This window comes from Filicampus tigris, chromosome 19 (genome assembly GCF_054856515.1).
Source record: "Filicampus tigris isolate MCC_2025a chromosome 19, RoL_Ftig_1.0, whole genome shotgun sequence".
Taxonomy (NCBI): Eukaryota; Metazoa; Chordata; class Actinopteri; order Syngnathiformes; family Syngnathidae; genus Filicampus; species Filicampus tigris.
In genome coordinates, this window is record NC_141235.1 from 12,558,387 (window position 1) to 12,575,000 (window position 16,614).

The following is a 16,614-nucleotide window of genomic DNA, read 5'->3' on the forward strand; positions in this document are numbered from 1 at the left end:
AATTAATCAGAATGCCTTGTTTCAACTAGTGGGCCTGCTGGAAACATATTCTTGAAAAAAACATGTTTGGGTTGACTTCCGCTTTAATTGAAACATTTGTTTCAAAGCTTTTATGTTTCAGTCGCCAGGGAGTCATCGCAGCCGCCCTTCCCCTTCTTGTGTTTGAACAAAAAATACACAAATTCAGCTATTTGATTAGTTTTAATGATGAAATCATTGACATTGACAATCAATGTAAAGCAGCGACCAGAGAACTGAAATGGTAAATAATTCAATGTGATCAAGGTTTTTTTTTTTAAACTCTTCAAACGCAGGATAGGAGACAGAATGGCTATGTCTCCAGACAGTTTCATATTTTTAGAAATTTCCCCCAAAATGACGGCCACTTGTCAAGTTACAGTACAGAACCATGAAAAACATCTATTATATTTTATAGCTCCACTGAGTTTTAATCGGATCAATTGGGGGAACAAATAATAAAATACATTAGAATTAAATCTGAATTTATGACAGCTGGAGAGCCCGAGCCCCCTGTGAAGGAGTTGCAACATAGAACGTTGGGGTTCCACTGTATCGCTCCTGGAGGAACAGAAAGTGCACACACACACACGCACGCAATGACCATCTAAAAGCAACCAATACAATGAGAAATCTGCAGTGGGATACTGTATTAACAAATCAATCAATTAGTTTATTTGTAGAGCACTTTTCATACATGACCATGTAACTCACAAGTGCTTCACATTCTTAAAAATAAATAACTCCCCCCCCTAAATTAGTTTTAATAATCAACTATATTATCTCCTTAGCGGCTCAAAATAATTTCATACGGCTAACTTTGGCTGTATCAGCGGCTGAATGCTAATTGCTACTGATAGCGGCAAAAATGTTGCAATTGGCTACCTTGCATACCTAACAAAACTTTAGCGTCGCTAAACGTCTGAAAACTCCAGCCAATCGCTATCAAAATTCATATGCTCATTCCTACACTTCAACCTGGCAAAGTATAAAAAGGATCGGCACAATATTTTTGATTTTGCGGCGTGATGATGGCTTTTCCTCATAGGAGCTGACATTTAACATCAATAAAATCCCAAATATTGTGCTGATCGCTTTTATATTTTCGCAAGTTAAAAAGGACATGATTAGAGCTGTGCATATGAATTTTGGTGACAATTGGTCACCGTTTTCAGACACTAGGTGACGACAGAACGTGACAAAACTAGCCGGGAAACAATATTATAACGCTTGCCTCCTTTCCTCAATGACGTTGACAGGATGAGATGGGAAAAAAAAAGCAGGCCACGGCCATTAAAAAAACGTACGATGTGCTAAATGTAGTCACAAAAAAATGCATTGAATCAACTACTGAGTTAACTTTGTTAATATTGCGTTACAAACATACATATATTATATTTAGGAGAGTAAAACAACTTTGTTTATGTCATGTTTGCATCTATATGCAAGTGAAAAAAAATTGCCTAAGTCATGGCACATTCTGGCTAAATCACTTTTAATTTGTTAAGCAATTAATGAAAGGTCTTTTTCCTTTTGCTTACTTGTTTGCACATCTGTGCTGTGTCAATACTAGGGACGTAACGATTAATTAAAAATCGATCTAAAATCGGTTCGCCCCGATTAATCGATTCAATTAATTGAAAATTGAATTGATTAAATTCATCTAGAAAATGATGTCTTGAAACGTTTTTATTCCACATGCATAGACCATTTTGAACGTATAGATGAAATTATGCTTTTGCGCCAAACATCATTGTGTATTGCGTTTGTGGATGGCTGCAGAATTACACTAGTGCACAGAGACGAGCATGGTAGCAATTTTTAAAAAATCGAATCGAATCGGGAAATTGGGAACTGAAAATCAAAAATCCCTAGTCAATACAAAAGTTTTCTAAAAATTTTACTTTTCTTGTTTTCAAGAAAAAAATGAAACATCCAATGGACTGTATATCTACCAAATTCAAAACCAGGTAAAAATTATATATTTTTTAAATCAAACCTTCCTGCTATGAACAAAGATAGTTCACAAGCCTTAACCCTTTGTTACCAAGAGACATATGCATATCGTCACTGTCCTGTGAAAAACACGCATGTCCAATATTGTAGGTTTTTTTTTTCTTCTAATTTTCATGCTAATGGGATGTTTGTAACGCAGAAACCTCATTCACGTAAAAATAAAAAGTGTTTTTCAAAGTACAAGGACGATATGTGTCTGTGTATATACTGTACAGTATATATGTTATGTTTTTATTTCCATTTTAATTTGATTATTATTCTTTTTTACATGTGAAATATGCAGTGTATGTACAGTATTTACCTGTATGTGATGTATCGTCCTGTCACTGGCCTGGGCCTTCAGCAAAGTTATTGTGCAACCTCCAAATCCTCCACCTGTCATCCTGCTGCCAAACACTCCCTCCACCTCCATGGCAGCAGTTACCAGATCATCCAGTTCCTTACAGCTCACCTCATATAAATCTCTGACAAAAAAAAAAAAACAAAAAAACACCAAACTTAAATAAAACAACCGAAATCCGTGCATTTACAGCCATATTGCAAAAGCGTGCATATTTGGTTAACTCAAGATGCTAAATTGCCCATCGTGTGTGAATCGTTGGTTGTCTAGGATGTTCCCTGCATGTCATTGCCAGGGTGTACGCTGCCTCTTGCCCATAAGTCAGTGGGATAAGCTCCAATGATGACATGAATAAAACTGCAAATGTCTCAAAATTTACAAATAAAAAGGGCTTTATCTGAAACAGCGACTTGTATTTAGCGCACCGGTTTTACAAGGAAACAGATATTGCAATGGATGTAGAGTCTGAAATCAGTGGACACATTTTGTTGGCATTTTACAGGGACAGCAATGAGGTTTATTTCACAGTACCTGAGGGAATTGTGGCTTTCCACCATGACTTTGCCAAACTCTTGGTAGTCACCTTTCTTCAAGGATTCGGCACCTTTGACAGTCCTCTGGATCTCCCCGATAACGTGACAAGCCCTACGATAGGTAACACCATCTAGTTGGGCCTTTGACTCTGAAATATAGAGGAGAGACAAAGAAAGCTTGTTTGTGCCAGGAAAGAACTGGGGATACTCTCTTTTGCATTTCCATTTTTTCATTGAACAAATTTTATTGTTAAGTGCCCTATAAATAAAGTTGAGTTGAGGAAAGTATCGGTATCAGTATCGATGTAGGCAACACTAGCCTTGTATTTACTTGGCATCGGATCAGTACCAAAATATGCAGTATCAGACACCACGACTGGAAGAAAAATACAAGGAATGGAATGAGGAAGTGCCCTGGCATGACTACATAAAGAGCTGATGTTAAAATTGTAATTCAAACCTTCCAGGTCATTCATGGTCGCGTCTCTTAGACTGGCTTTCCCCAAGATGGAGGCAGCCTTCTCACACTGTGCACGCCTCAAGGCATACTCGCTACTTGCCAAAGAATGTTTCACATTGGAGTTGGTGATGAGAAAGACAAGACCCGGAACCGTTAATGGGACGGGAATGGACTCCAGCGACCTGCATCAAATGACAATGCAGCCATAGAACGGTCAACAGCCTGGACTCAATTGTCTTTAATTAGTAAGTAATCAAAAATTGACAAGACCTAGATAGTTTGGGGGAATTCAATTAGACCCTGGAATTTGCCAACTTCGGATGTAGTAACGGTCAGAATACTGCCGGCAGTGACCAGAGAGTCCATTTATTTTTTTAATCAGTACAAAAAGAAAACAACAAAAACGATATGAAGCGCAAACAAACAACAACAACAAAAAGCCCATTCCAAAGCTCCACCCGAGGCCAAAAGCAGAAAAACAAAATGACCAAGGGAGGGCAAAAAGCAACTGGCTCATGATATCAAAAGAGTGACGCTGATTCTGAAATATTTTCCTCAAAATTAAGGGATCTTCTTATTTTTTCCTGCACTTGTACTAGAAAGAATTTAGTTTCATGCTTTTCTTTCTTTCTCTTTTTTTTTTTTTTTTTTTTTTTTTATAATTCTTTCTAAAAGTCGGAAGGGTGACATTATGATTACAAAATGTTTTGCGTAACATCTTTAATTTAGCTTTTCCTCCAAAATTAAACATTTAAATGAACATCCTCCAGGAGCGACGATTCCATAATTTTTGCCAGGCGTTGTAGAAACATCCGATTCCCACCAAACTTATGGAGGTCAATCTTAGTGATGGAAAAATGAAGCTTCATGTAGCACTTGTGATAATGTTGTACTCCTCTAGATGGCACTCTTGGTTTAAATATGCAGAGGAAATGTATTTCCATTGCACTAGCCTTTAAATGTAAACAAAGAGCACCATCTAGAGGAGTAAAAAAATACCACAAGTGCTTCATGAAGCTTCATTTTCCCATCACTAGAAAATCTACTGTTTAAGTCATTTCTACTTGTGGAATAGAAATATGTAGTTAAAACAAAAATAACTTGTACCGTAGCTGTAGAAAAGAGAACTCACGAGTCACAAGTGCGGTTTAATCATTTACAAGTCAATTGACTTGTGCACGAAATGTAAAGCTAAAAGTGTTGCCCAAATGATTGGCGCTTGTAAGCGTTTTGAGGCAGGCGCCGGGGTGCAATACAGGACCATTTTGACCAATCAGAAGAGCTCTCAACTTCTCAACCCTCGATTTCACCCCACACGGGGAGAAAATAGTCCTTTTTCAAACATTTTTCATACCTGCAGTCGATAAGCAAAGCATGCCCTTCCATCCCGAGAACTGACACAAGCTGGTCCATGATGCCGCAAGGCACACCAGCGTGAGTGTGCTCCGCCTGCTGACATGCAATTGCTTTGGATACATTGTCTCCATCATCTATTGAAAAACAACAACAAAGCAAAAAAAAAAAAAAATCATTAAAAAAAAAAAAAAAAGAAAGCTCGACGCAATATTCTGCATGTGAGTTCTTAACAGCGTGAATTTCACTCGACATATTTCTCAACCCACGCGGATGAAAAGGGCATACACTCTGGACTTCATCATCTGAGGACTGTCAACGCTGTTCACCACTGTTCAAGACTTTGCAATCTCAGATCATTTTTCTATCTTGTTTACCACACGTTATTTTAACGAGAAATTCTGGAATGCACCTTGAGGAATTGCTATCTTAAAGCGGATGTCTAATCAAAGCCCGGCTAAGTCAGCAGTGATTCAGTTTTTTTTTTAATTTATGATGTAAGTTAAATAAACTCTCTGGGTTTTTTTTTTTTTTTTGGGGGGGGGGCAAGTTTTTGCATATTTTGCCACCATAAATGCCTTGATGCTTTGGGTGGTCCATATGGATGAAGTTCACATTTTTGTTTTTAGCTACCTGTAATAAAAGCTACCTGTTTTTAGCTACCTGAATGAATGAAATCATAGATAGACCGATATGTTTTTTTCAGGACCGATACCGATTATTAGTAGTCAAGGAGGCCGATGTCCGATACTGTATTTGGATGCGATATTCATTTTCAGAAAAAAAAAATATTGGCATCAAAATCTAAAACAAAATCGAACTCTTAACTTTTTTTTTAAACGTCTTTACGCATATGTTTATTGAAATGTTTTTCAGATTTGCATAATGTTGATTTTTAAAAAATATTATTACTATAAGTTGTTGACATTATTATTATTATTATTATTATTATTATTATTATATACATCTTTGCTAAAAAAATTCTAACAAAAAGTTCAGGGAGCACTCCAGGGTCATCAGCATCTTAAAAAGTTCAACAAAAACCAAAACAATAGCTCCATTTAGTTTTCGACAGTAAATTAAGTCCTCCAAAATTTCTAAATGACAGAAATGTTTAACTTTCACATATTTTGGTTTTGATTTCAACACAGTTTTAAATTGATTTATTACTGGCCATTAGATTTTTCAAAAAGGCCGATGCCGATATTCATCAGAACGCAGAATATCGGCGCCAATAATCGGTCTATGCCTAACAGAAATATGATTTAAGTTCTTTACAACGTGTCCATAATAAATAGGAACACAGTGCTTTGAGTAACTTTCTATAGTGATACTTTTTGTTCAATAAAATCTGTATTATGGGAAGCTAATATACTTTGTAAATGCTGATTTTAAAAACATTTTGAGAAAGCCAAACAAAAACAGTATTCTCTTGTGTTGACCTCTGACCTGGTTTGAGTTGCTGCAGAAAGGTGTAAAACGCCACTTCCAAAGAGGCCGAACTGGACAGACCTGCTCCAAGGGTGACACTGGAGACCACCACAGCTTTGAAACCTGGGAGAGGGTGAGCTGAAGAGCAAAGACGATCAAAGATGATTAAAGACTCTGTCATACCAACACAGGTGTAGCCTACTTCACTTCTCTCAATCTCTTCTGTATTTTGAACGATTTCAGTTTCTGTGATGCATATACAAGGTGAGTGTCAAAGCAAAAGTAGGATCTCACGAAGAGTAAATTTATTAAATATTTTTGGAATTTGCAACTTGAAAACATCAAATGGAGTAGAGCAATGTTATGCACCTTTAAATTCTACATCTCTAGCTGCCTAGCGCAGTTCGAGGCGCGGCTTGACGTTTGACTCCGCCCGACAGATGCTAGCGCCTTCCTTTTTCGTATTTGTTAAACTATTTCCTTGGTGGTTTTAATGATGAACCTTCTTGTGTCGTTACGATGACTTTTTAACACCTTATTGAACATCGAAAATGACCAACTCTAAACCTTCAGTCGGTAGGGGCTTCGAACTGTTTGACAGAAGTGGTCGAAACTACCACTTAACGTCCCTTCTGGGTGAACAGAGGATTGTAGAAAGTGTGTTCAGGGGCCCTGAAAATGGGAAGTTGGTTGTGAGTGTCTATGGCCATTGGGTTCAAAAGTGGTCAAAAGACGTCCTTCACTTAGAAATGAGTGCGATGTGTAGTGCCACATATTCCCATCAGAGGGCGCACTCTCTGAACGGTTGAGATTAGTAGGCTACTTTTCTACTACTATTTTCTATGTTAAATTACGTTAAATGCGGCGCATCGTTAAAACCACCAAGGAGATAGTTTAACACGAAAAAAAGAAAAGAAAAAAGAAAGCACTTGATGTCGAGAATTCATGTGGACGGAGTCAACGTTTAGGTCTACCACACGTTCGAGACGTGGTTCTGCAGCCAGGGCTTACTATACTAATGGGAGTGGAGCACACGCTACCTCTCCGAACACGCCCACTGAACGTCAGAGTAAATATCCCAACGCGTCCTGAGATACTTCATATGGGTCCCCTGTAAAAGAGACTTGCGATAACTTCTGCTGTGAATTGGCCCTACTAGTACATAATTTTGGTGTGTGTCTTGTACCTCTGTAGTGATGTATAACGCCCCTAACATAGTTGGCCCAGTGTGGTAACCCTGGAGACAGTGGCAATCCTTCATTTGGCAGCTCTGGAGACAATGGGAATCCCCCTTTTGGCAGTCTCAACTCAATTCTCCTTGGCTCATCGGCATCCTCGCTCGCAGTGACAATGATAGCCTCCGGATCAGATGAGGGACTTCCAACCACCACCGTGACCAAGGGTAATGCCTGGCTCACACACGCAATGTTGGTCGCACAACAATTTCGGTCTCGCTCACTAGGGTAGTAGCGGCAAAATATTTTACCATTGGAAGTACGTATCCTTGGTTGTAGTCAGTGTGTTCCCCGATCAGGTTGACCCTTCCGGGAGCACACGCTGCAAACTGGGGAGCCTCATTGCCAAACAATTGTTTGAACAAACATGTAGCCTCCGAAACAAGCTGACCCAAATTTGGAAACGTAGTGGCCATTTAGTTGGAAGTTGGTTTTAGTATGCTTCAAAGTGTGTCGGTTTCCAGGACATCCAGGAAGTACAGTATTTTTTTTGAAGCACGTATCGAAACGTGATTCGCTAGCGGCAACTGACGTCACTGGGGATGCATAAGGCACCGATGGAATTGTCCTTTAAAGCTTTTCCATTTATCAATATTTATTTGGCTTTTACGTTCTTTGTAGCCTCTCGTGATGACTGGTTAGCACGGCCGCCTCACAGTGCAGAGGTCGTGGGTGCGAATCCGGCCACGGCCTTCCTGTGTCGAGTTTGCATGTTCTCCCTGTTCATGCGTGGGTTTTCGGTCCGTGTCTCTTTTGGTCATTGGATATTATGTTTGGAAGCAGACATTAAAAAAATGGAAAAACGACCGAATTTTCATTTTAAAATACAAACACCAAAATTGAAATACAGATTGATTTTCTTTTTTTGTTGTCTGGAACGAGTAAGGAAAAGTCTAAAAACGGTTTTATTTTCCATTTTTAATTCTAAAACGAAAATAGAATACAGGCGGCAGGTGATCGACTGGTTAGCTAGTCCACCTCACAGTTCAGAGGTCGCGGGTTCGATCCCGGCCCCGGCCTCCCTGTGTGGAGTTTGCATGTTCTCCCCGTGCCTGCGTGGCTTTCCTCCGGGTACTCCGGTTTCCTCCCACATTCCAAAAACATGCATGGTAAGTTGATTGGACACTCTAAATTGCCCCTAGGTGTGATTGTGAGTGCGGTTGTTTGTCTCTGTGTGCCCTGCAATTGACTGGCAACCAATTCAGGGTGTACCCCGCCTACTGCCCGAGGACAGCTGGGATAGGCTCCAGCACGCCTGCGACCCTTGTGAGGATGAGCGGTATGGATAATGAATGTATGAATGAAAATAGAATACAGCACGTGACACAAATCGAAATACGGCTCGTGTACAGTATCTGTTTTAGATTCCCGACAGTTGTCACCGAAAGCATTTCTCCTAGTGACCAGGAGATGGCGACAGCGTAGCGCCTAAAGACGATATCGTGAACTGTTTTGTAAACTGGAAAAAATTGTTGGTATCCTCCGTGAAATGAATAATAATAATAACAATAATAATAATAATAATAATAATACTATTTTATAAGAAAAGTAATAAAAACAAATAAAACTTGAATGAAAACTATCTAATGAATATCAGAAATAGCTTGTTAGGGCAAACAAAAACAACAAACAGACAAAAAAAAGGCAAGTGGAAGTCACAAAGTGAGGCCTTATATATATATATATATATATATATATATAATCTTCCAACACCACAAGGCGAATAAAAATATAAAAATATTTCCCTTACTAAAGGGCTACTGTTATATACACGATACGGTGTTGTTGTTGTAGTTGTTTGAAGAGTCGTTGCACAATTTGTCAAACACGCTTTTCTTTCCATTTGAATTGAGCCTTCTCATACAGTACAGTCGTACACATTCTTTGACCTACGGTAGATCGATAACATCATAGGATAACATTGCTTGCCAAATACCTTTGCGGATCTCCTGTCCACTCGGTGGCGGTATGCACCAAGGAGTTATAACCCGCCAAAAACAAGACGAAGAAGAAGCAGCAAAGAAAAGAAGAAGAACCGGACACATCTGGTTCAAGAACCAAGTCTCCTCGTGACTGGCAGCTGTGTTTTCAGTGAGTAATGTAAACACTTTTTAACTCTATTTGCCATTTATATACAAATGTATGTTTGTACACTATTTAGGAGCATAATTACGACGCTGAGTCCTTCTAGTTTGTTTATTGTTACTAGCTACGTCACTGGAAGCTCGTTAGCTATGTAAAACAATATCAACAAAGGTGGCTGTTAGCTAGCACGCCCACAAGTCGAACTCAGCTGTCAATCAAAATTGTCTTGGATGTTTTTTGTATGTTTTCCTCACCAAAGCTGATGTCCACAATGGAAGAGTGATGGCTTCACATATGGGGAAAGATTTGTTTCAAAATTATCCACACAAATGCATCTGTGATTTTCACGTGTTTTTTTCAGATCCACAAATATTTGTGATTTTCACAAATGTATTTCACTTAAATAACTAAATATTTATGTTTTTGAATTGAAAGATTTAGTTGCACCAAAATGTGCTTTTCAGATCCACAAACATATTCGTGATTTTCACGTTTTTTTGTGTGCCTTTATCATGACTTATCGTGTAAATATTCAAGTCTGCGTGTGAAATGTCGAATGTGCATTTGTAGATCAGCAGGCACGCCGTTTCATGTTGTTGTCACACACGCGCACACACACAGGTCTCAGGTATTTACATGTGTAGAAAGGTAATTCCTACTCATTCCGCTATAGGCAGTGTTGCTGTTTCCATTTAACGGGAATGCGCTATATCCCGTTTTTTGTTTAAAACTTCGAAATTGAAAACTGATCTTTTATGTATTTATTTGACACAACTCGGGGAAACAAACTACGACCGTAATTTGTTTACCCCAAGCTTGTTTTGCCTTGTCATGAAGATGTTCTTCTCCTCCGTCTCTTTGTCCGCTGCTACAACGATTCGATTTGGCAGCAGAAGAACGCCTTACTTGTACAAGAAACATCCAAATTGTCTGTTACATGTTTTTCATTTTGCAATTCTTGTAGCAAAATTTGAAAAAGATTTGTTGTCAGTTTTGGTTTTTGGAACGAATACTGACAAAACAATTTTTTAAAAATTATTTTTTGTACTACCTGTATTGTTTAAAAAAAATAATAAAACAACTAAGGAACAAATGATACACAGATACTTTGAGACAGGGTGTACCTAACGTTCATTCTATTTTTAATTGTGAAACGCATATATAAATTGACAAAACTTCTCCAAAATGACCTATATAAAATACAATTTGAGGTGTAGTAGTTAGAGGCTATGCTTTGGCACCTACTACAGCAATCAGAATGAGAAAAAATGTTTCACTTGATATTTGGTGAATATTTGTGTCAATTTAGCACTACACTCATCCTTGAATTGGCTCCAACTTCTCCCAAATGAGTTAGATGCCTCCCTTTGCCATCTACTACAGAAATCAGAATAACAAAATGTTGATTATCTGGTTAAAGTAATATTTATCAGATAATGTAGTGTTGTAAAATGGCAAGTGTAAAGTGGCATTTTTACAAGGGGAGCTAAAGGAATGATATCAAGGGGATCAGATTGCTGCCTATTGGAGTAGTTTTAATTTTTGTGTATGTTTGAACAATATTAAAGGTACACTGGGATGAGCTTAACATTGGCACTTATATAATAAGTTTGCATGTAAAAATTACATCAGAACCAAAGTGTCCCCCCCAAAAGACTCTGTAGTGATTTAAGGTCTTTTTTTGTGATTAGATTTACGACAAATTTCCCCGCCCCAAAAGGGGGCGCAGCTTATGTTATGTTTTCTGTCTCAGCGGTCTACGTCACGCGAGGAAGGCATGCTTGGTAATATTGCTCGCTTTGTCAGTTCTGTTGTCTAAAACGACGACCGATCGCCATCAAAATGCAAATGCACATTACTACTCTTGTCCACTTCAACCTGTGGAAGTATAAAAGTGTTCTGCACAATAGTTTGGGTTTATTGACATAAAACGTGATCTCATCATGATCACCTCCACAAAATCAAAAATACAGTGGCAATTGCTCCTCCACTTTCACAAGCTGAAGCGGACAAGAGCATGAATGCGCACACGAACCCCGACTGGTTATATTTCGGACATTTAGCGACGCTAAACTCGTGTCTCAGGAGGGAGAGAGACGGCGGCGTGCAGCAACAGGCACATTAGAGCCCCGCGCTTCCCTCCCCGGCTAAAGGTATGATTGGGACGGCTAATAGCAACAACTAGCTTCAGGCCGTTAGCACAGCAACATTAGCTCCTTACTGTCCGCCCAGCATGTGGAGGTGAAGATGAGCATGTGTCTTCATGTCGCCTCGCAAGCAGTCGCGTGCGGTGTCCCTGCTTGCTTGCTTGCAGCTGCCACCTTCTGCCTGAGTAAATCGGCGTGAGAGTGATGAAAGCCCTCACCGAACAGTGAATGAAAAGTTCCAGTGAGGCTGACTGCACAGCCGAGTGTGGCCGCATTGGACCGTGCCATTTCGGCTGTAACCTTCCAAATTGGACGGCGCGTTATAAGTCAAAAACTGGGGCCATTCCTCATCCAAATAAATGTGCACATCTACTCATTTCCACTTCAGTCACTTTAAATATCCTGACTGGTGTTTAATGCCTCACCCTTCCTAATCGTGATCAGCAAAGAAGCAGTTTTTTTTTTTTAGTTTAAGCAAAGAACCGGTGTGCGCTCGTCCCAGCCTAAATCTATGTAGCTTTGCTGACTTCCACATTTCGTCATTCTCAGATAAATCAGCCACGGAGAGGGTTTGGAATTGGTTCCTCGTGTGACTGCGGCCGAACAAGGATAGAAGGGTAGGGGGCGTTATTCATGGAGTTACTTATTTCCTAATTCCTCCAAAATGAACGGATAAAATAGTAAATGGCAACTCTTTTCATTTTCCTGATCAAAAAATATATAAAATGAACTTGTTAGTGAAAACATGGCCATCCCGGTCCCACCGTCCCTTTAAGCTACTAACACATGGGTGGAGTATTTTCACTTGGAGGACTCTGAGGCCTTGCTTGACCAGTTGATTGAAAGGAGCGTGAGTTGCTCATTGGAAGTCAGGTGTGGCGAGAAAGCCACCAGCTGATTGCTCACACAGATGCATGACGTGTGTGGGCACATTTGCAAATGTTAAAAGTGGAACTATGCCACTTTGTTTTACTAATACGACTTTAATCTTAAAATAGACAATTAAAAATGAACGTTTATGTCCAGAAGAGTGTTACTTAGTGCTTTTATTTTCTGCCTGACCAGATGGATGGAGGAGGCTTCGTGCTCAAAGGTTCAGCCGACGGACTTGTGGGACATGCGCAAGGGAAAGCCAAGATGCATTTGGACCCGTGTGAGTATTGAGCAGTGGCGTGTGCTTGACGGGGCTGATGTGTGATGTGACATCGCACCACAAGGTGGACGTGAGTGCACTCAACTTCAACTTCATGCACTGCACGACACCATCGTCAAACACTTCTGGACATCTTTTTGAATGACTTAAAAAGTCTATCTATTTTTGACTAACTTGGTTCACATCAGTGTCATTTCAAAACATGTCCAGCAGTGTGTGATGATGGTGTTGTGCTGTACACTTAGTTTTTGTCCCAGTGTGCTCACGTCCCCCTTTGGTGGCATCGCCAAAGTGTGTGCGCGTCATTTCAAGTAAGTGACATCACACATGAGTCAAGCAGGCAACTTAAGATGAGCTCGTCAAGCAGGCAGGACTTAAGCAACTTTTTCCATCGTCAATGTCTGTGTGTGCAACTTGAGTTAGCTCACACAAACGTGGACTGGTGAAATGCTTTCAAATTGTCATGTTAGCTTCTCTGTCCAATAAATTGTAAAACTTGAATTGGAGTCTTTGTGTTTTATTGGTAAATCTGCCCTCATTTGAAGCCTTTCATGCGTGTCGGTTGCTGCAGTGGAAAACTATTCCTGTTTGTCTCCTCATGACTCAAAACTGGAGCAATCTTTAAATTCATCGAGCTTTGGGTCATGTGAGATTGAAGGGAATAGTAAAAGACCTGTCTCATGTAGTGACTGAAGTGCAACTTTGATCTGAAGACTCTAAAGTGCCTTAAAAAAAAGACTATCTGCTGCTAGGGCCGCCCCTAACTCCGCCCAAATTTCCAATCCACCAATCACACCGTGGCTTGGATTTGCATAGCCAATCAGAATGCATAAATTTGCATAACTGTGCTCACTTTTGCCAATCCAACCAATCAGGGCGCTTCAAATTTGCATAGCCACGCCCACTTTAGACCCACCAATCACAGTGCTTCTAATTTGCATAATCCCACTCACCTGTTGACCAATCACAGCCTTTTATCTGCATTGCTCCACCCACTTCCAGACCCATGAGCAATTCAGAAAGCCTTATTCCAGACTTGCCACACCCACTTTGTAAAAAAAAATTCCAGAAAAAAAAAAAAAAAGCAAAAAAAATATTTCTTTTTTTTTTTTTAACTTTGAAGATTGAAGTTTTTTGTGATGTGTGTAAGAATGAAGTTGAGTTTAAGTGTTATTTGTAATCAAGTTTTATTTCTTTTGCAGAGTTGACAATCACAAACAAACAAGTTACAAGTTGGATGACAGTCTGCTCGTTGCGAAGTGCTCAAGTGGTCGGCCAGCAAGAAGACAAAGTTGCAAGTTAGATGACTGTCGGCAAAGCGAGAAGAACTTGCGTGTGGACCTAAGACAAAAAAAACATCTGAGTCAAAAGTTAAGTCAACATCTTGTGCAGAAGATGTTTGAGGCTTCAAACCTACCAGCGATCAAGACTTCACAGGTGTGTTAAGATGAATGATCTTGTTCCTTGCTGCCTAGAAAGGGGAAGAAAAATCAAGTCAGAAATGTTGCTTTGAGGATTGTGCAATGAATTTAAAGAGCATACCGTCCAAATGTCTCCCATTTCTTCTCAGGCTGCCTCCAAGTTTGGCTTCGGCACCTCGTGGATGAGCAAGCAACAAGAAAGGCTAAAGTGTTGCTGGTCTCGGGCTGTGAGCAGGTACTTGATCGACCGCACTGGACACAAGAACAAATCATTCAACTCTGTCGAGACAACTGGAACATGCTAGCTGAAATGAAATGTTCCTTTTCTTACCAGCAGAGGACTCATCCTCAGGCAGACGCACTTTGAGTCATGTTGCACTCCAGTGGCGCCATCTGCTGGACAACAAACATGTGTGTAGACAATTCTATTACTAACCTGAAACGCAGTTACCTTTTACTGTACGCTTCTGCAGGGGCTCCTCTTTGATGCGTGGGGACCTAAAGACAAAGACTCAAGTGAGTCAAAAGCTAATGGCATCAGCAACATACCATGAATGTAGTGTTTCACCTTTAACAGCAACTCATTTTTAGTTGACTTCAAAATGTTTTGATTCACTGTAGACTTTTCCCGGGTGGACAAACCTGCAACTACCACAAACGACGGAACAGACAGGCTTCTATTTTTAGTATTTTTATTTGCATGTCTTGATATTGAAAATGTGGGCAGTTTTGAGGATCTTCCACATTTATGGAGAATTTCTTTGCCCAGCAGGTGGAAGAGTCCCTGACGGCACTCTTATTGGAAGCTGCAGCGCATGCCAAGTCCAGGAAAAAGCAGGCAAGGGCTCTTTCAACATGCCAAGTTTTTTGTAGCCTGTTTAACCGGTCAGCAAGTTGATCATCACGCCACCTAGAACAAAAACAGTCAAGTACTTTGATTCATCAAGTTTGTCTTTTGCAAGAGGTCCCAACCTTGACAAGTTGATCCATGCTGGTTCTTCAGCGCCACCTGTCGGACAAGAGCAGGACAAAAGTCACTTGTTGACCAGGGTCTTCAATCCTGTTCTTTGTGGGTCACTGTCATGCCCGTTTTCCATTGCGCCCATCTGCAACACACCCGATTCAAATCATCAGCAAGCTCTTTGAGCCTGAGCACTTCAAGCAGGCGTGTTGCAGCAGGGAGACAAAATATTCATGGAACAGGATTGAGACGCCTGATGAGTGCCCTGACTGCAACGGAAAAAAAAAAAAAATGCTCACTTGATACACCGCCATCTTGTTTCACAATGAAGCGCTGACATGACTGCAGAAAAAGAGGGAGAGAAAAACAAAAAGAAGTTTGGAATGGACACTTCTGTAAAGTCACATCGGGTCTCCTGAGCCTCCTTGGGTTTCATCCAGAATCTTGGCTGGTGCTTGTTGTTCGAGTGATACTGCAGCAAACATTTAAGTTGACAATGACCCAAGGGTTGCCATAGAGTCCATGTTCCCACCTGACTCGGGTGTCAAATCCAGGTACAGAAAGTAAAACCCCTGCCGCCACAGTTTGGCTGTAGCCGCAGGTTCTTCCACTCAACAGGTAAACGTGCTACGGAGAAGCTGCTTGAGTGGAAGCACCTGTGGCGCAAGTCAAACTGTGGCTGGGTTTTTACTTACTGGACCTGGATTTGACCCACGTTTGTTGATTGATAACCTCACAAGAGGCCGCTTGGTCAGCACATGCTTAGATAATTAGTCACACATTTGTACATGTTGAAAGCGTGTGTATTTTACCAGTGAGGAGAGCAGAGTGGAGTGGACGCCTCTTCAACAGCATGGTGGCCTGAAAGACAAAGGAACGTAAGCATTCGACTCATGTTTAAGAACTTAGCCTGTGGACAGAAATTAGACAAATCAACACGCATGCATGAAAATACACTTAATTTAGTCAGTTTAATTGTGAAGTTTAGTCTACTTGCCTTTGGCCAAACGGCACTTTCATCCAGATGCTGGAAAAGGTTTGTGCAAATCCTTCGTTAGTCATCGTCACACAAAGTAGCTGCATTACTGTTGAATAAACATCAACTTAACCATGAATAAACATGTTATCTATTGCATCCATCCGTGTATCAGTATGTACGTTGGAAAAAAGCGTTTTGGTGCAATTTAAAGTCGTAGGAAGTGTTAATTACCAACGCTAGAGCAAACGCTTTAGCTTGCCATGTTAGCAACGAGTGAGCACGCCAAAAGGGCTACTTTAGCTTGCCTCAAAGTGAGCAAAATCAGTAAGTTTTAAGAGGCTATTAAAGATTGAGCACTCACTATGTCAAAGTTTTCGATGAGCTTGTGGACGAGATGTGTGCTGAGCAGCAGGTGTACGAGGACGACTGGAGGCTGTCAACGAGCTGAGGAAGAATGACTGTCCCTTCTTGCCCGACTTAAA

The 16,614-nt window shown here is 40.4% G+C and overlaps 1 protein-coding gene across 1 annotated transcript; it reads right to left on the reverse strand.

Annotated features, from left to right (window-relative positions):
- Window positions 1–186: 186 nt before the first annotated feature.
- Window positions 187–7,878, reverse strand: galk1 (galactokinase 1). The gene is made up of 8 exons (XM_086017247.1): window positions 7,638–7,878; window positions 7,338–7,560; window positions 6,170–6,289; window positions 4,722–4,857; window positions 3,368–3,549; window positions 2,906–3,056; window positions 2,336–2,498; window positions 187–579 (listed from the first exon to the last, which is right to left on the reverse strand). The coding sequence occupies exons 1-8, from the start codon at window positions 7,800–7,802 to the stop codon at window positions 505–507; spliced, it is 1,215 nt and encodes a 404-aa protein (XP_085873373.1). The 5' UTR covers window positions 7,803–7,878; the 3' UTR covers window positions 187–504.
- Between the last annotated feature and the right edge of the window lie 8,736 nt (window positions 7,879–16,614).